At 41.5% G+C, this 20685-nt stretch overlaps 1 protein-coding gene across 3 annotated transcripts in view; it reads right to left on the bottom strand.

Annotated features, from left to right (window-relative positions):
* The window catches only part of MLLT1 (MLLT1 super elongation complex subunit), a 136443-nt gene that overhangs the window by 24538 nt on the left and 91220 nt on the right, over nt 1-20685 (bottom strand). The window contains exon 10 of one of the 3 annotated variants that reach the window (XM_072113850.1): nt 17754-20524. The exons of the other annotated variants lie outside the window; for them this stretch is intronic. Coding sequence (XP_071969951.1) covers nt 20432-20524 — 93 coding nt within the window. The 3' untranslated portion in view covers nt 17754-20431. Of the gene's footprint in view, nt 1-17753; nt 20525-20685 lie in introns of those variants that run through there. 3 annotated transcript variants of the gene reach the window in all.

Raw genomic sequence — 20685 nt, forward strand, 5'->3', positions numbered from 1 at the left:
AAAAAAAAACTAGCCAGCACACAGAAAAATAAATGAAATAATGCGCACCAAACAACACAGACAAGCCGCACAGATGGCACACACAAAAAATAGATAAGTGCACCCAAATACGAGTACACCTATGGCGCTCTGGCAAAAAATAATACCAGGCACCAGAAAAAAAAGCGCTACAAATGCACCTAGCTTGCCCTAAGACAACCTAACTACCGCTAGATACTGTGCAGCGCTATTTACACGGCACACTGAAAAGTGCGTCCAGTGCAGAACAATGCTAACACAGTGCACTGAAAAGTGCTTTCTGGTTCAGAAGGGACAGACATGAGATGGGAAAAATGGAAGACAAGTGTGATCGCGCAAGGTGATCACACAGGGAACACAGAGGACGCAGGAGGGAACATATAGGGATCCGATAGGAAAATAGTGTTTTGGTGCAAACAGTACCGCTCTGCACCTCTCTCCAACAATACCAAACCAAAATGGAGCTGTTGTAGGAAGAGGAGGGAGTTAAAAACACGTTTTCAGCCTACAAACGCTGTAATTGGCCAGTCAGGATTGACTGACCAATCGCAGCGATTGGCGGGCCCGACCGATTCGAGTACGGCGCTGAGCGCTAATCGCGGGAGCCAGTATGTTGTGTGGAGCACTAAGGAGTTAATAAATTTTATTTATTCTTAGTGGGTTTTTTTTCCTATTTTTACAATACTAGCTTATCAACTAGTGATCATGTCATCACTAGTTCATACTTTTGCACTGCAAAAACCATGTATTTCAGTGCATTAGAAGTGTCAGCCTATGCACTTGCCGGAAGGAGAGGGAAAGAGACACCCCCACCCTCTGCAGGTATGGGATCTAACGAGTTAAACTGATCTTCCCCGCACAGGGGGCCTGTGTATAACTTAGGCTGGGCAGACAGATTTCTTAGTCGGCATAGCCCAAGGCCATTTAGTGACTGAAGATTTTGAAAAGAATTAAAATTTCCTAATTTAAAATGTTCTACTTTTTGGAAAATTAGTCATATCACAAAAATAACTTGATAACTAACATTTGACTGCTTTAACTTGGAACAATTTTTTAAATATCTTATCATTTTTTTTTAGGATGTTAGGAGGCTTATAAATTTAGTTCCGATTTTTCAGATTTTCATCAAAACCTACTTTTGAAGGAACCAATTTAGTTACAAGTGACTTTATCCCCTTAAGGACGCAGGGTTTTTTTCCTCATTTCTTGCTCTTCACCTTCAGAAATCGCAAACTTTTTCATTTTTCCATGTAGAGAGCTGTGTGAGGACTTATTTTGAGCATAACAAATTTTACTTCTCTGTGGCCTTATTTATTATTTCAGGACATGCACTGGGAAGCTGGAAAAAAAAATTTCAAATGTGGACAAATTGAGAAAAAAAAAAAAGCATTTGTGTCAGTGAGGGCTCAGTTTTCACGAATTTCACTGTGCACTTCAAATAGCACCTCTGCTTTATTCTTTGGTTCGGTAAGATCACGGTGATACCAAATGTATCCAGGTTTTATTGCGTTTTAATACATTTTCAAAAGTGAAACTAAAGTGTACGAAAAATAAACATTTTCGCCTTAGCTATCAATAAACAATACCGACTGAGAAATTCCATTAATTTCAATACTAAAAAATATAATATACATGGTGGGATGTAGGACCTGCCGCAAACAATACATTGGTCATACAACCACACTAGCTAAGGTGAGAATAAGGAGACATCTATTTGATGCAAGTAATCGGGCAATAGGAATATCATCTCTATCCAAGCATTTTCGAACCCAACATGAAGGTGACAACATTTTTTTCTTGGCAGGGAATAGAGAAAGTATTTAGTTCAGTCAGAGGAGGTGACATAAAAAGAAAACTTATCAATAGAGAGACATATTGTATGTTCATCCTCAACACAAGATTCCCAATGGGTTTAAACAGTAGAATGGACCTTATTACCTGCTGCTAGACCTTCGGAGTATATGGTTCTCTCTTATGCGGGAGGTACCACGTCGCCTTTCGTACTTATTCTTTTGACAGGCAACAGGTTTCTAATTTGTAATACAGGTAATATTTGATAACAGGAGGGACTATGTCTATAGATTATGTAAGCTAAAATATTTTATCTAGGGTACCCACAATCCTGAAATATTCATGGTTACGTCTGATGATCATGTTGGATAACTTAGAATAAAATAGAGAATTTGTACATTGACTAGATATTAGGATTCAAAATATATATTGAGAATGTACTCAACATCATATTATATATAAAAAATGTATTCAATATTGAATTATTATGTGCCTGTATACTGAGGTTCTATATAGACAGAAAAGGGCAGGAATCATGGTAGATGTGTATATTTGCATTTATTCTTTCTTGTTTGTATGGTTATAACTTATATATACATTTTAAATTTACATATACTTTATCAATTAATGCATGCGATGGAATTTGAATTTTGGACATGAATTTAATGCAAATTAAATTATAAAATGAGTATGTGAGTAAATTAATATGTTCCAATCAGAACAAGAAAAAAGTTGGATGCGTACAGGAAATCACATTACCAAAAAATCCATTTATTGATACTAACAGTAATAATAACAAGACAACAAATATAAAAACACTTAAAACATACACCCAGTGGGTGTATAAAGCTTCCAAGGGTAGTAGTCCCTTACACTCCCCATCCACAATCAGTAATTCGCACAGATAGACAATTATTTATAGGTGAATAACCATAGTCGGTCCTAGAAAAAACTCTAGATGGCGGCAATGCAGTAAAGTGCTCTGTGCAAAACAATAAAGTATGGAGTAAAACCTGGTAAACCCTCAACCTGCTCATACAATACCCAATTGTAGAGGAGACATGTGGTGTCTAGTACTGGGATGAAAGCCAGAGAGCAGGTCAGTTGGATGGGGAGTGGAGCAAGCCCCACGCGTATCGTCACCGTGTTGGTGACTTCCTCAGGGGTAGGTGGTCACTAGATACAGGTGTCTTGAATAAATACCTGAAATTGGTCCCCCGCCCTGGGGAAGAAGGGCTGTGATAGGCCAAACACTTGCCTGCCATGCCAGTAGGTGGATCCTGTATTCGGCATGTGTGCAGCTGTACTGAGCATGACAGGAAGTAGGTCGTCACATGACCGGAAGTAGGTCATCACATGACCGGAAGTAGGTCATCACATGACCGGAAGTAGGTCATCACATGACTGATCATGTGACCGAAAGAGGATGTAAACAAACTCATTGCGATGAATATGCAGTAGTACGGCGTATAGTCAAAGGTCAGTCGTCACATGATTAATTATGTGATCAAATATAAACATAAACATTAAGACTTGTTGTGGTGAACGCCAATGTGTCCACTAAGGGGATACATGAGACCGGCATCCCATACTCGAACAGTACGGACGGAAGGTGAGTATATTCTAATAGCTCATTATAACAAAAAGTTGACAATGCAGAATATAGCTTTGTCTCAAGTGCATATATGGTTTGGAAGAAGCCGGTACATACCTCATCAAATCGAGAGATGACATTATAGTGCTAAATAAATAGTATTGAGTAGAATACGTCCCTGTGAGTAAGTAAAGTGCCATATGAAGTGATCAGGCCTACAAAATTCAAAGTTCAAAGCCGTGAATTTAAATAGAGAACATAGCCCTCCCAAAACAAAAGATAAAAATAAAGAAATATATATATATTCTATATATTTGTGCCTGTGGTACACATGCTGAGGCACAACCGCCTGGAGTATCCAGTCGTGCGCCGAACGAGCAAATCACATAGTTAAACTGTGAGTTACTAGAGTATAACGATAAGGTATGGACGGCTAAAGCATATCCAAACAAGCGCCGAACGAGCAGGTCATATACACAATTAAAAATACGGCGATAAGGTAAGTTTCAAGTCGATAAGGTATCAAAGTACGACGATAAGGTATGTATCGAGTATGTGAAGCACATAGTGAAACAGCGTAATTTCATGTTCGAATATCTAAAAATAACAATATGTTTAACAGTCGACGGAAAACAAAGACCATTTATTTAGTAATGACGTTTAGTGTACTGGAAGTATATGGCGAAGAAAGGTATGGTTACAGCTGCCTGAGTCAGAAATGATCATAAAAAAAAAAAAAAAAGGTATATCATGGGGGTGGAAGTGGCGGCTTCGCCACAGTGTACGGCCAGACCTATCCCCAGGGCGGGGGACCAAAAATCGGCAACAATTAAGCGTAGTCATGACAGTAATTTACTAACAATTAGATTAAACAAAAATAAGGCACTGAGAAAAGAAGGGCTGGCATCAGTAACCAATGCAGTGGAGATGGAGCACCCCTGTGTAGGGATGGGAGAGGAAACTGAGGCCCAAGGCCTAGCTGATTTGATGTGAATCAAAGTTAAATATAGTAAAGCATCGTAGCAAGGAGCCAGAGTCCATATATTTTGGTGGTTCAGAACAAGAGAGAGGGGGATGGTGTACACAGTGATCCTTTATAAATTCTTCATCCAGACTCGTTTGTTGTGAAGTAAGAGGGATAGCGATCTTGGAGTTCCAACGGAAGTAGATCAAACTGATGATTTCCGAGATCCTATGTGATGTGTGGAGACATGCGGTGTGCCCACCTAAAACACAGGAGTGTGTAGTAGAATCAGTGAGGAGAGTATACGGACGTGAGGTAGTCCATAAGGGTGGAGACTTGTAAAGCGGTACTGTAAAAACTAGAATAATATGTTTAGGATTAGACTACATAGAACCGCGGGGGCGGGATGTCAGCACAGGAACAATATATTTAAAGTGGTTTGTAAAACCCAGTAAATAGTAGGTCTTCATTCAGACCATTCGGTACCTGACTGCCCAAAGAGAAAATCCAACGGCTTTCACTGCGTAAAAATACCGGCGTGACATTGCCTCCTCGAAAATTGGGGCGTACCCAATCCAAGCCCACCACCCGAATGCCTCCTGTTTTACCCCAATGGTACCTTCGAAAGTGGTCCGCCACTGTGGACAGTGGTTTATCTTGCAGGAAATGGGTTGTGGCGTTCGTTATTGTGGACAGGTGTTGTTGTATCCTTTTGCGCAGTTCTTGTGAAGTTTGCCCCACGTAAACCTTATTGCATGGACAGATTAGGGCATATATCACATTTCGAGTCCTGCAGTTGATGTAATTTTTTAAGGCAAAGGTTTCCTGGTTCACGGGGTTGGTGAAGCTTTGCTTGGGTTGCATCAAGGGGCAGATGGAGCAAGAGCCGCATGGAAAGGAACCCTTCAATCTCTCTCCACTGTCTATATGGCGTATTGGACGTTCAAAATGGCTACGAGTTAATACATCTTTTAAATTTCTCGCCCTTCGGGCTGTGAGTGGTGGATTTTTAGGTATAAAGGGTCTCAGACACTCATCACTCTGTAAGATGTTCCAATTGGTAGATAGAAGTGTACGGACATCTGTCCATTGAGTACAGTAAGTGGTCACCAGTCTGGGGAACTCCGAGATCTGTTTGGGTCTGGGGGACAGAAGATCCTTCCGATTCGAGCTACGTGCTCTTAGGTAAGCCTTTGACAAGATTTTTTTAGGGTAACCCCTGTTTCTGAATCTTCGTGTGAGGTCCTGAGCATGATCTTTAAAATCCCTTTCCAAGGTGCAATTGCGTTTTAATCAAAGGAATTGTCCAACCGGGATGCCTCGACGAATATGCCCCAGATGGAAGCTCTGGAAGTGGAGTAAGCTGTTAGTAGCCGTTTTCTTCCGGAACAGAGACGTCACCAACTCGTTGTTCTGTAAAGAGATATTGAGATCCAAAAATTCAACAGAGGTGGTGGAGGAGTGGGAGGTAAGTGTGATGTTCCATGGGTTCTTATTAAGTTCTTGAATGAACTCCTGACATAACCTGGAGGGGCCTGACCAAAATAAAAGGATATCATCAATATAACGGTACCATCCCCTCACATGTTGGCAGAAGAGTGGATGGGGGTAGACATGCATTTCTGACTCAGGCAGCTGTAACCATACCTTTCTTCGCCATATACGTCCAGTACACTAAACGTCATTACTAAATAAATGGTCTTTGTTTTCCGTCGACTGTTAAAACATATTGTTATTTTTAGCTATTAGAATATACTCACCTTCCGTCCGCACTGTTCGAGTATGGGATGCCGGTCTCATGTATCCCCTTAGTGGACACATTGGCGTTCACCGCAACAAGTCTTAACGTTTATGTTTATATTTGATCACGATTAATCATGTGACGACTGACCTTTGACTATACGCCGTACTACTGCATATTCATCGCAATGAGTTTGTTTACATCCCCCTTCGGTCACATGATCAGTCATGTGATGACCTACTTCCGGTCATGTGACGACCTACTTCCTGTCATGCTCAGTACAGCTGCACACATGCCGAATACAGGATCCACCTACTGGCATGGCAGGCAAATGTTTGGCCTATCACAGCCCTTCTTCCCCAGGGCGGGGGACCAATTTCAGGTATTTATACAAGACACCTGTATCTAGTGACCACCTACCCCTGAGGAAGTCACCAACACGGTGACGATACGCGTGGGGCTTGCTCCACTCCCCATCCAACTGACCTGCCTCCCTGGCTTTCATCCCAGTACTAGACACCACATGTCTCCTCTACAATTGGGTATTGTATGAGCAGGTTGAGGGTTTACCAGGTTTTACTCCATACTTTATTGTTTTGCACAGAGCACTTTACTGCATTGCCGCCATCTAGAGGTTTTTCTAGGACCGACTATGGTTATTCACCTATAAATAATTGTCTATCTGTGCGAATTACTGATTGTGGATGGGGAGTGTAAGGGACTACTACCCTTGGAAGCTTTATACACCCACTGGGTGTATGTTTTAAGTGTTTTTATATTAGTTGTCTTGTTATTATTACTGTTTGTATCAATAAATGGATTTTTTGGTAATGTGATTTCCTGTACGCATCCAACTTTTTTCTTGTTCTGATTGTTGCATCAATTATTGGGATGCGTGGATATATTATTTGCTTACATCGTGGCGGTGCCTGCTCTCCTTTTGTGTAGTAAATTTACATGTTCACTTTCATCTCCGAGCATAAATTTATAACATTTTGGAATAGTCTCTCAGAGAGAAATCATATAATACACACACACACACACAGGCCACTTTATTAGGTACACCTGTCCAACTGCTCGTTAACACTTAATTTCTAATCAGCCAATCACATGGCGGCAACTCAGTGCTTTTAGGCATGTAGACATGGTCAAGACAATCTCCTGCAGTTCAAACCGAGCATCATTATGGGGAAGAAAGACGATTTGAGTGCCTTTGAACGTGGCATGGTTGTTGGTGCCAGAAGGGCTGGTCTGAGTATTTCAAAAACTGCTGATCTACTGGGATTTTCACACACAACCATCTCTAGGGTTTACAGAGAATGGTCCGAAAAAGAAAAAACATCCAGTGAGCGGCAGTTCTGTGGGCGGAAATGCCTTGTTGATGCCAGAGGTCAGAGGAGAATGGGCAGACTGGTTCGAGCTGATAGAAAGGCAGCAGTGACTCAAATCGTTACAACCAAGGTAGGCAGAAGAGCATCTCTGAACGCACAGTACGTCGAACTTTGAGGCAGATGGACTACAGCAGCAGAAGACCACACCGGGTGCCACTCCTTTCAGCTAAGAACAGGAAACTGAGGCTACAATTTGCACAAGCTCATCGAAATTGGACAGTAGAAGATTGGAAAAACGTTGCCTGGTCTGATGAGTCTCGATTTCTGCTGCGACATTCGGATGGTAGGGTCAGAATTTGGCGTCAACAACATGAAAGCATGGATCCATCCTGCCTTGTATCAACGGTTCAGGCTGGTGGTGTCATGGTGTGGGGAATATTTTCTTGGCACTCTTTGGGCCCCTTGGTACCAATTGAGCATCGTTGCAACGCCACAGCCTACCTGCGAGTATTGTTGCTGACCATGTCCATCCCTTTATGACCACAATGTACCCAACATCTGATGGCTACTTTCAGCAGGATAATGCGCCATGTCATAAAGCTGTAATCATCTCAGACTGGTTTCTTGAACATGACAATGAGTTCACTGTACTCAAATGGCCTCCACAGTCACCAGATCTCAATCCAATAGAGCATCTTTGGGATGTGGTGGAACGGGAGATTCGCATCATGGATGTGCAGCCGACAAATCTGCGGCAACTGTGTGATGCCATCATGTCAATACCGTATATACTCGAGTATAAGCCGAGTTTTTTAGCACATAAAATGTGCTGAAAAACTCAAACTCGGCTTATACTCGAGTCAAAAAAATAACTAACTCAAAACTCACCTTTCCGGTGGCCCCCACAGGTCTTCTGCGCAATCCTCCTGGCAGCGGCGGCAGCTCCGTGCGACGTCACATGGTATTGTGTGTGCCGGGAGCCGGCACACATTCTTGATGTCAGCGGTCATCAGAACTTGATGTCTGGTGACGTCAGAGCTGTGCGCCGCACGGAGCTGCCGCCACTGCTGCTGCCGGGCGGATCGCACAGAAGACCTGAGCGGGCCGCCGGAAAGGTGAGTTTTCATTTATTTATTTTTTTAATCAACTAACTGTACCAAGGGCAACGGGGGAGCGGGCCGACGAGACGGACGGGGGGAGCCGCTGCCCGACGAGACGGACGGGGGAGCCGCTGCCTGGGGAGACGGACCGGGGAGCCGCTGCCTGGGGAGACGGACCGGGGAGCCGCTGCCTGGGGAGACGGACGGGGGAGCCGCTGCCCGGCGAGACGGAAGGGGGAGCCGTTGCCCGACGGGGGAGCCGCTGTACACTGGGGCAGGGGGCTGGCGAGCTGTACACTGGGGCAGGGGGCTGGCGAGCTGTACACTGGGGCAGGGGGCTGGCGGGCTGTACACTGGGGCAGGGGGCTGGCAGGCTGTATACTGGGGAGGCTGTGGCCAATGCATTTTCTACCCTCGGCTTATACTCGAGTCAATAGGTTTTCCCATTTTTTTGTGGTAAGATTAGGGGCCTCGGCTTATACTCGGGTCGGCTTATACTCGAGTATATACGGTATGGACCAAAATCTCTGAGGAATGCTTCCAGCACCTTGTTGAATCTATGCCACGAAGAATTGAGGCAGTTCTGAAGGCAAAAGGGGGCCCAACCCGTTACTAGCATGGTGCACTTAATAAAGTGGCCGGTGAGTGTATATACACATATGTTTGAACTGATGCTTGTTAATATTCCCCTTGCCTTCTCCATGCGGGAGATGCATCTTGTAGTAAGTCTATTGTTATCATGTCCATTTTTCTCTAAATTTGTTTTTTAACCCCTTAGGGATGTGGCCCTTTTTCGTTTTTGCATTTTCATTTTTCACTCCCCACCTTCAAAAAGCTGTAACTTTTCTATTTTTCCATGTAAAGAGCTCTGTTTGGGCTTGTTTTCTGCATATCAAATTGAACTTCATAGAGATGGTACAGGCAGTCCCTGGGTTACATACAAGATAGGGTCTGGAGGTTTGTTCTTAAGTTGAATTTGTATGTAATTCGAAACTGTATATTTTATAATGGAAGTTCTAGACAATTTTTTTTCTTTTGCCCCAGTGACAATTGGAGTTTCAAAATTTTTGGTGTAATTGGACCAAGAATTATCAATAAAGCTTCATTACAGACATCTTACAGCTGATCATTGCAGTCTGGGACTATAGTAAAGCATCCAGAGAGCTTCACCAGAGGTCACAGTGGGCAGAGGGGTCCGTCTGTAACTATGGGTTGTCTGTAAGTCGGGTGTCCTTAAGTAGGGGACCGCCTGTATTTATTATTCCATGCTGTGTAGTGGGAAGCGGGAAAAAATTCTGAATGCAGTGAAAATGATGAAAAAACGCATATGCACCGTTTTCTTGTGGGCTTGGACTTTACAGCTTTCACTGAGCGCCCCAAATCACATGTCTATTTTATTCTTTGGTTCGGTACGTTCACGAGGATACCAAATTTGTACAGGTTTTATGTTTTCATACATTTAGAAAAATTAAAACCTTCTGTACAAAAAAACAATTCTTCATTTTGCTATATTTTGCATTAATAACTTTTTCATACTTCAGTGCACGGAGCTGTGGGTGGTGTCATTTTTTGCGACTTTTGATGACATTTTTAATCAGTTCTAGGGAAAGGGGGGTGATTTAAACTTTTCATTTTTTAACAAAAATGTTTTTTAATTTTTTTTTAACATTATTTTACATCCTCCAGGGTAATTTAACCCTGCAGGGTCCGATTGCTAATACTATATACTGCAATACTACTGTATTGCAGTATATAGCTATTTTACTATGATTTCTAATAGCCTGCCCTCTGCTGGCTATTAGCAATCATTGCACCTGACAAGCCTATGAGTCTCAATGAGACTGTAGGCTACCATAGCAACCGATCGCCGCCCTCCGATGACGTTCCAGGGGGCAGCGATCGGAAATCCAAGATGGCGATGGACATTTAACGGTAAGTTAGGTGCCGCGGTCGAGTTCGACCGCGGCACTTAACAGGTTAACTTCCGCAATCGGTGCCAGCGGCAGTGACAGTTGGGTGTTGGCCGTTTATACAGCCGTTATCCGCTGTATATGGAGAGAGCTCAGCTCTCATACACCACTTTCGGCACGAGGACGATATAGTTCGTCCTCGGTCGGCAAGGTGTTAAATATATTGTTTATATAATATTAACCCCTTTGGGACTCCGCCTATTTTGGACTCTAGGACGCGGCAACATTTTTCAAATCTGCCCTGTGTCACTACAAGTGCTTATAGCTTTGGAACGCTATAGGATATCCAGGGGATTTTGAGATTGTTTTCTCATGACACATTGTACTTCAAATTAGTTTAAAAATTTGGATGCATCTTTTGTGTTAAGTTATGAAAAAAAGCAAAATTTGGCAAAAATTTGGAAAAATTCTTTATTTTCAAAGTTCTAAATTCTCTACTTTTGATTCCTAAATGTCTGCTTTATGTTGGCATGGTTTTTTAAGATTCCACATATTTTACTATAATGTTATGAGACTCAGAATTTGGGTGCAATTTTTCAAATTTTTAGGAAAATCACCAAAACCCATATTTATAAGGACCTGCTCAACTTTTAATTGGCTGTGAGAGCCCTAAATAATAGCTAGACTCATAAATTACCCCATTATGGAAACTGCACCCCTCAAGCACTTTTAAGAAGTTTTTTTTAACCCTTTAGGTGTTTTATAGGAGTCAAAACAAAATGGAGATGGGGTCTACAAATTGTAATATTTTTTGACAATACATTAATTTTGGGTGGAAAAATTAAACAATTAAACATTTGCAATGGATTAAATAAAAAACGGCTCTACAAAGTTTGAAAGGAAAATCATCAATTTTTAGGAAGATTATTTTGTGGTGTTCACCATACCATAAAAATAGTATATTATTTTTATTCTATGGGTCGCTATGATTATGAAAATACCTTGTTTTAAAATTTTATTCCCCATTTTTATGGAATAAAAAGTAATTAAAGTGATTTTAGCATCACCGTCTTTCATATGCAAGGTGCAATATATGGTGTAGTGTAATACAAGTGGTGTGGTGAGCATTTTGAACATACAGGTGGTTTCCAAATATGTGTAATGGATGAAAAGATATATATTTCTAGACATAATTGCAATTTCCAAGTTTGGTGCCTATTATGTGACGCTCAGTTTGTGCCACGGTGTAATGTAGGCCTCTGATTACGGAAGCCGAGTTTTCTAACGTGAGAAAGACCCGACATGTAGTCCTAAACGCTGCCAGAAAATACATCACGGCTACTGAATGCTAAAGCACGATGTGTATTCCAGAGGCTTGGAGGGGAAATGAAAACTTAAAAAAAATAAAACAAACAAGTGACCCTAGTTTGTAAACTACATCCCTCAATGAAATAAATCGCGGTGTATAGTAAGCATTTTGACCTAACAGTTGTTACAATAATTCCTTTTACCAAAATGAATTCACAACAAAGCTTGGATGTAAATTGTGAATGAGTTGCTCATAATTTGGTTGAATGGACTCTGGAGTTCTTCCAGGTCTCGTAGTAGTATATTGTGTCCTTCCTAATCTCCTTTTGGAACAAACTTTTTCCTAAAGAAACAGAGTCCTTCCTTTAGAACAGTGGTTCTCAACCTGCGGGTCGCGACCCCGGTGGGGGTCGAACGACCAAAACACAGGGGTCACCTAAAGCCATCGGAGCCACGATTTTATTGCATTTTTTGGCACAAATACAATATTCTTGTACATGGTTTGAGTTCACTGCAACATGAGGAGCTGTATTGTGGGGTCACAGCATGAGAAAGGTTGAGAACCACTGCTTTAGAAGCAGACATGAGAAATTCACCAGGAAAATGTTGCCCTGGCAAAACACATGGGGACATCTAATCCAGAAGTACTGGGGCCCTTTCCATCTTGTCCGAATATTAGTTCCCATATCACCGCCTCTTGAAAATGGAGAAATGATACATCATGAACTGCATATTGAAACAGCAAGAGAGTTGTACAGGATCATCTGTACAATGTACACAGCCAGCGTTTTTAGCATATCTTCGTTTCCAATAGGGCGCTGTACGGCTTCAGCACCTGAACTGACAGATCAAACCCATCCATGTATATATTGTAAGCCAGGATGCAGTCTGTCTTAGGAGCAGCGGAGATGGTATCTCCAACAGAGATGAGGATACTGGAGTCCCAATAAATTGTGTTGTCCTTACACTTAACCAACACCATGTCCTGGTTGCCGAGTGCCTTGATGTCCCCCCCGCCTAACATATAATCCAGGGAGACCTCTCTGTTTTTTGCCTACAGAGCTACACGCTACAGTATCTCTGGAAAAAGTTATCCCATACCTTTCTCCAGCAGTGGAAATCTGTCAATCGGAGCTCTCTGGGAGATGGTATGATGCCACCGGAAATGTCCCCCTCCACTGATGACTATTGCTGTACTAGACTGAAACAATTATCGCTGTGTGTTGCTCCCATTAACCCCAGTTATGACCATTGTGACCAATACTGCTGCTATTGGCTGGTGTGGATCGACCAACCAATAGCAGCAAACATGGACTATGGGAGGCAGTGAAACCCCTCTGGCTATCAGAGACAGTCGCCATCTTGCCCAGATCACCGAGTCTACAAACATGTTGAGCAGTATTACTGACGTCATAAGTAAAATTGTTGCTATTGGCTGCTCAGCATTGATCAGCCAATAGCATCGATCATGAACGTGTGTGTGTGTGTGTGTGTGTGTGTGTGTGTGTGTGTGTGTGTGTAGGGGGGGGGGGGAGGGGGGGAGGGCGCGAAACCCCTCTGGTCCACGGGGCAAAATGAATAGCCTTCAGGAACAGTGTGTCGGTCACTGTGTCTGAACTTCCTTGAATGGGGAATTTACAGATTGTTACAGATCCGGCAAAAAATCAAATATGTGGGTTTTTTTTTAATTTAGTGTTTTATTTTACTTTATTAGTTGTGTATAGGGAATTGTGGTTTTTAGGCGACTTTCACTTTCTTATTATTTAAAGGGGTTTTCCGTTTTCAACAAATTGTTTTTATGATAAAAAGTTATACAATTTACCAATAAACTTTGTGTCAATTCCTCATGGATTTTTAGATCTCTGCTTGCCGTCATTCTATGAAAAGCTTCTATTTTTACTACCAGTGGACATGGTCACACAGGTGTACAGCTTGTTATATTACAGACAGTAATCAGAGCTGTTTGTTATAACGAGCTGTGCACCTGTGTGTCCATGGTCAGATTTCTGTCCACTGATAACATAGAAGCTTTCCATAGAAGGACAGCAAGCAGAGATCTAGAAAACCAAGTCATTTATACAGAAAGTATATTGGAAAATTGTATAACTTTTAATCATAAAAGGAATTACATTAATTACCTCTAATGATAATAAACCTTTGATTTTATTGAAAAAAGTATTTAGTTTGACAAGGTGGCTTGAACAAGCAATCTTCTAATCGCTGTTCACGCTCAAATAGAGCTATGCGTGCTCATTGGACTACAGCCGGGTCCTGCCAGGAGGTAGGGCTAGCTCTGGGGACATTGCACAGCCTCGGGACACTCGCCGGACCCCGGAGCTGCCATAGGAGAATCTGACCCTCTCCCAGTAAGCGCCAAGAGAGGTGGGAAGGAAGGTGGGGTAAGGGTCCACATGAGAAGCCCCTTACACACCGCGGTCAAGCAATATGCAGCTGACACCCGATCTCTAAGGTGTTGCCTAATAGTACGGTGAGCTTCGCTAAGCACCTTCTGGAAGGGGTTAAAACAAACTGAACCAAAACCTAGTATAAAACAATTAAACAAGCAACCGGTGGTACAGCAGTCATATATGCAAGTCTAAAGAGAATAGTATGGACAGTGACCTTGACAACCAATTAATAAAGCTTTCCTCTCACACAGGTCTCTTGCAGGAGTGAATGCTATACCCCAACCTTTTTCCTATACGCTATCCACAGCGCCCAAAGCCTAATAAATTGTTCATGTCTTCTTTCTGCCAAACTCGCCAATTCTTCTGACCTGTAGAAGTTGTCATTCTCTAAAACCATTGATCTACAGACGGAGCCACTATGGCAAGTCAATGAAAGGGGATTAAAAGCTCTGCATACATTTGACTGAGCAGAGACAGATGCATATTTGTATAAGGTCTCATACACAAACGTAAGTGGTTAACCTTACCTAACTTACAATGATGGTTCAATGCCCCCATCACCTTGACTTTATCAAAGGTATTAATAAAAACAACTTTTTGGAAGAATGGTAGAATCAAACAACTACAGTTGGGGACAAAAAGTATTTAGTCAGTATTTAGTCAGTGCAAGTTCTCTTACTTTGAAAAGATGAGAGAGGGCAGTCATTGACATCAGCTAGACCACAACTATAGAGACACAAAATGTGAAAACAAATCCAGAAATTAACATGGTCTGATTTTGACTATTTATTTTCAAATTATGGTGGAATTTAAGTTTTTGTTCATCTACAAACCAGCAAGATTTTTGGCTCATTCAGACCTCTAACCTCTTTAACCCTTTAAGGACCCAGATATTTTTCCACTGTAACATAAATTGCCTATGTGCCTTTACTGCCTCAATAATGATCCCTGATGCTTGCTTTATTGCTGTGTGTACACTCTTTGTGCACTCCGCATGTAAACATAGATCCTACACAGGTAAATTGGAGGGACCTGCAACAAGAGATTATGACTCATCCTGTGAGTAAAAATAAACACTATGGGCTGCCATGACATACAGGCTGAAGTAGTAAGAAACAGGAAGTGGTACATGCCGAGACCAGTCTAAAGGAACAGATTTATTGAAAAGTGCCCAACCCCTTAAATTAGAGATTTTCTTATTTCTTAATGTTATAATCATCATACAGTTAGCTCAACATCCCAAATTAGCTGGTAACTATTATTAACCACATGTCTTAACCATAATTTTTTAAATGTTATTTTATTAGGCGGTAAGGAGGCTTACAAATGGGGCTGAATACTTCATTCCGACTGTATATCAATACCATAGATCTCTTCAGGCAAATGCACAACAACAAAGGATCTATGGTAGCCCTGAACAGGAGGGCCCACAGTTCTGTCCTAGACAATCCAACTAGTATTAATGTGACAATGAAAGAATTGGGTATAATGGACTACAACATGAATAAATGTTGAAACTATAAAATTAATTGGATGTCTGCCACAATGACATGTGCTCTTAATAAAATGTATCAATTTTTATACAGCAGAAAACTGGTATAATTTGCACCCGAAATACCATTCACCACATTCATTGAGGGTTTTTAACCATTCCCCCTACCCCATTTTTATGTTTTTTTTCACAATTTTATAAACTAAAACATTTCTTTAAGGGGTTTATCAATAATTACGATTAAGGGCAGGCCATCAATAGTTGATTAGCGAAGGGCTGACACCCATCCCTGACCAATCATCTGCTTAGCACTGTATTAAACCATCCCTACCTGGAGTGAAAAGGATACTAGCAAATTAAAAAACTGTCCAAAAGACTTGAAACAGTCAAGAGGCTTGTCTGTAGTCACCACTTACATAACTACATTTATTCTCTTTTTAGTGGTCCACTTGTTTTTGCTTTTCCAATGTATCTTTATTTGCATGTGAAAGCATGTGTAATTAATTCCCAATTGCTTATGCCACCAAATAGAAGAAGTTTAACTGACTTGGAGCTATACTGTGATGCTTAGGTGTTCCCTTAACTTTTTTTTTGTTTCAATAGTTTTTATTTACCGTATATACTCGAGTATAAGCCTATACTCGGGTATACAAAAATAATAAACTTACTACTCACCATTCCGACGGCCCGGACAGCTCCTCTTCATCTTCAGCCACAGGTCCGCGACAGCTCAGTGGCTGCGCCTCTTCTGTCTTCATGCCGGAGCGGGGCCGCGACAGCTCCGTGCGCACGGCCCGCTCGGCACTCAACTGTGATGTCAGCCGCTGTTGACGTCACAGAAAGCGCCAGGCCGGCCGTGCGCACGGAGCTGTCGCGGCCCATCGCCGGCATGAAGACAGAAGAGGCGCGGCCACGGAGCTGCCGCGGACCTGCGGCTGAAGAGGAGCTGCCCGGGCCGTTGGAATGGTGAGTAGTACGTTTATTATTTTTTTTTACCGGCAACAGGCGGCTGGCAGGCTTTATAGATAAAGGGGCTGGCAGGCTTTATAGATAAAGGGGCTGGCAGGCTATATACTGGGAGGCTGTGACCAATGCATTTCCCACCCTCTGTTTATACTCGAGTCAATAGGTTTTTCCAGTTTTTGGTGGCAAAACTAGGTACCTCGGCTTATACTCGGGTCGACTTATACTCGAGTATATACGGTATTTATTGGGGAAAATTGCCATGCAAATAAGAATACAGAAGAGTAATTACAATTGTCAACGGTAGTCATATAGATCCCGTATCTATATACACAATACAGACCATATATCTATACATTTTTTCCACATACATCTAGTTGAGTTGGCATTGGTTTATTGCATGTGGTTAGCAATGAAATTCTGTGGTAAATTTCCCCCCTTTCAAAAGGGCCGGGTTCTAATGAGATAGTGTATTTCTTTTTCTAACCACTATTGTGTCCATCTTGATTTCTATAGTGTAGTTTATCCTCCTGTTTTCTTTTTATATATCGTCAGTTATCCCTAGTATCTGTGTGGTAGACATTTTAGTTGGTCAATAATGTCTACCACACACATATATCTTCATTATCTGTCATTGTACCCTTATACAGGAGGTCCCCTACTTAAGAACACTCGACTTGCATAAGACCCCTAGTTACAAACGGACCTCTGGATATTGGTAATTTATTGTTCTTTAGCCTTAGGCTACAATAAACAGCTAGAACAGTTATCAAATGTGTCTGTAATGAAGCTTTAGTGTTAATATTGATTCTTATGACAACCCAACATTTTTAAAATCCAATTGTCACAGAGACCAAAAAAGTTCTGTCTGGGATTACAATGATAAAATATACAGTTCCGACTTACATACAAATTCAACTTAAGAACAAACCTACAGACCCTATCTTGTATGTAACCCGGGGACTGCCTGTATATGCTGAATTTTGAGTCCAGGGTTCCGAAATTTTGCAGGTTAGTACCCTTTTTTGTAGCGTAAGGGATTGTAGATCAAGTGATAGTAATGCTACACTCATTGAGGTATGCAATGTTTTATTCAATAGCATGGATATTAAATTGAATACGGAGTCCCAAATGTTTTTTATATACGTGCACCCCATAAAATATGCAGTAGGGTATCTGTCAATCCACATCCTCTCCAACATTCCTTAGAAGCCTGTGGGTATATTTTATGTGGAACCTCTGTTCTATACCATAAGAAAGTTTTTGTGGCTGTTTTGACATGTGTGCTACATTTTAACGCCTTATGAGCGAGTGTGAGGACTTTCCGCCACTCCAAGGTTTATATTACTCTTGGCAATGAAATCTCCCATTGTTGGAAAGGGCGAGAATTTTGAAATGTAAGAGTTTTAGATATTATTAGGTAGACGGGCCTTAAACCTTGCGAAGGTTTTTCGATCATCTCTTGTAAAGAGGGATAGGGGGCACCCCTGCCTAGTACCATTAGTGTTATCAAAGGTGCCTGATAACGCATTGATGACAAAAACCTTGGCTGAGTGGCTTGAATATAGGGCTTTAATAGCTGTTAATATACTTCCACTAATTCCCATTTTTTCTAGTACCGAGAAGGTGAACGACCAATGAATACGGTCAAACACCTTCTCGGCATCCAGGGCTAACATGACTGTTGGGATAGACCACCTCTCCACCAAGTGCAGAATATTTAGTACCCTTCTCGTATTATCCTGGGCTTGGCAGCCCTTAGCAAAACCAGCCTGATCATTACCTGTCAGACTTGGGATCAAGGGGGCTAATCGTGGGGCTATAAATTTTGCGTATATTTTTACGTCTGCGTTTAGCAGTGAGATAGGCCTAAAATTTTGAGGTGTATCCGCAGGTTTGCCAGATTTTGGGAGTGTGACTATAAGTGCTTCCTGATTCTCTCCTGGAAAACTGCCTTTTACAATAGCTGATTGAATCATCTGGCACAGAGGGTCCAGAATGATTTGATGGTATTGTTTAAAATATTCATTTTTCAGTCCGTCTGGACCAGGGGAAGTCCTTTAATAATTTTAAGTATATCGTTAGGTGTTACAGGAGCATTGAGAATATCTATCTGATCAGGTTTAGGCAAGTTCACACTATCCAAGAAGGTATTGATATGTTGTTGTTGTGGATGAGGGGAGAAGGGGGGTCTTCCTTTAGATTATATAATGTACTATAATATTCCCGAAATCTATTTGCTATATCTTTAGGTCTGTATAATTTCGCATGCTGGTCTTTCTGGTATATGAATGGGATTTTGGACCTTTGACTCCTGGCTTTTGGTCTGGAGGTTAAAAGTTTCCCAGCTTTATTGTTTTGGGAGTAGTATTGTGCTTTTACTTTCTTTAATTTGTGCTCATATGAGTGCAGTAGAAGATGTCTCAGTTGGTGTCTAAATTGCTCTTCCCTCGGTTTGGAGTAGGGGAGGTTTTATTTTCCCTTTCCAATTTAGTTATGTTATCTGTTAACCGGGTGATTTCTTGTATCCTAATCTTCTTATCAATATGTCCATATTTTCTCATAATCCCCCTTGCAAACATTTTGTGTGCACACCATAGGACCTCTGCACTCACTGATTCTTTGTTATAGTGAAGAAATTCTGTAAGGTCCCTCTCTATGAATTTTTTGTATTTGATGTGGGACATTATATAGGTATTGCTTCTCCATAAAAAGGTGCGAGGCTGGTTGTCTCGGTATGCAATTGTCAGAGTAATTGCTGCGTGGTCTGACTACTTTATTATAGCTATATCTGTTCCAGTGGATAATGGGAGAACATCCCTGTCCACCAGGAAAGGGTCTATTCTTGAGTAACTATTGTGGACTGTTGAATGGAAAGTGTAGTCCCTTTCTGTGCTGTGTATTATTTTTCAAATGTCATATAGATTCACTTGCCAGATCCAGGTACCCAAATTTGGGCGGCGAGAGCTATAACCTGTAGTGCAGTGTACTACTGGATCTGGAACTAGATTAAAGTCTCCACAAACAAACATCTTTCCCTGCTTCACCATGTCGACCAACCTCATCACCTTCTGCAAAAATCCAAACTGTCTCCTATTCGGGGCGTATATATTGATTATAGTATATAAAACATTATTTATGTATCCCACTTATATAATATATCTGCCTCTATGATCTGTGATACAATTAACATGTTGAAATGCTACTGTATTACATATTGCCAATAGCACTCCTCTCCTTTTCTTTTTAAAATGTGATTTGTAGATTACCGGAAATTGTGCATCTTTTGGAATGACAGGAGTCTCTTGTGCGCATAGATGCCAGAGATTTCGCTTCAGACCACATATAAGAACGTTTTTGTGGCCTATTCAAACCTTTTAAATTTAATGATATTATTTTGATCCCCATTAGTGTTAAAGGGTATCGATTATGTCTCTTTTATAGAGCAGATTTGTGGGAAAAAAAAGACATCCTACATCTGTATCTCACAGTTGTCATGTAATTGAGCCATATTGTCCTGTCTGACCTAAAAACAACATAACTAACATACATAACATTACTTTGAAAGAAAATTTCATAAAGGATATGGGTAGCACTTATTTGTGCTATACTGGGGTAACAGTTTCGTAGATGCCGGATTTGGAACTTCTTCAACGGCGATCTCTCTTCTTCTGTCTTTGCCAGATTTGGGTGACTGGGACTGGTGGTGTCGGTTTCTGTAGAATCATCGGTTGCAGGCTCCATTTCTCCAATAGTGAAGCTCCTTCCTCCACCGTATGGATAACATATGTGGTGTTATCTTTCATAATAATTAGGCGAGTAGGGAATCCCCACTTGTATGTTTTCTCTCAGTGTTTTGGTGGTATAAGTTGTTTTCGTTGTTGCAGCGTTGTCGCTGGTAGGTCTGCAAATATGGACAGGTTTATGTATGGTGTTGGCAGAACTGCCTTCTTTCTGGCTGCCATCATCAAGCGATCTTTAACTTGATAAAAATGGATCCTGACCAACACATCTCTAGGCACTGTGTCCTCTAGGTGTTTTGGGCGCAGAACACGGTGTGCTCCA

Source organism: Engystomops pustulosus, chromosome 1 (assembly GCF_040894005.1).
Source record: "Engystomops pustulosus chromosome 1, aEngPut4.maternal, whole genome shotgun sequence".
In the NCBI taxonomy this organism is placed as follows: Eukaryota; Metazoa; Chordata; class Amphibia; order Anura; family Leptodactylidae; genus Engystomops; species Engystomops pustulosus.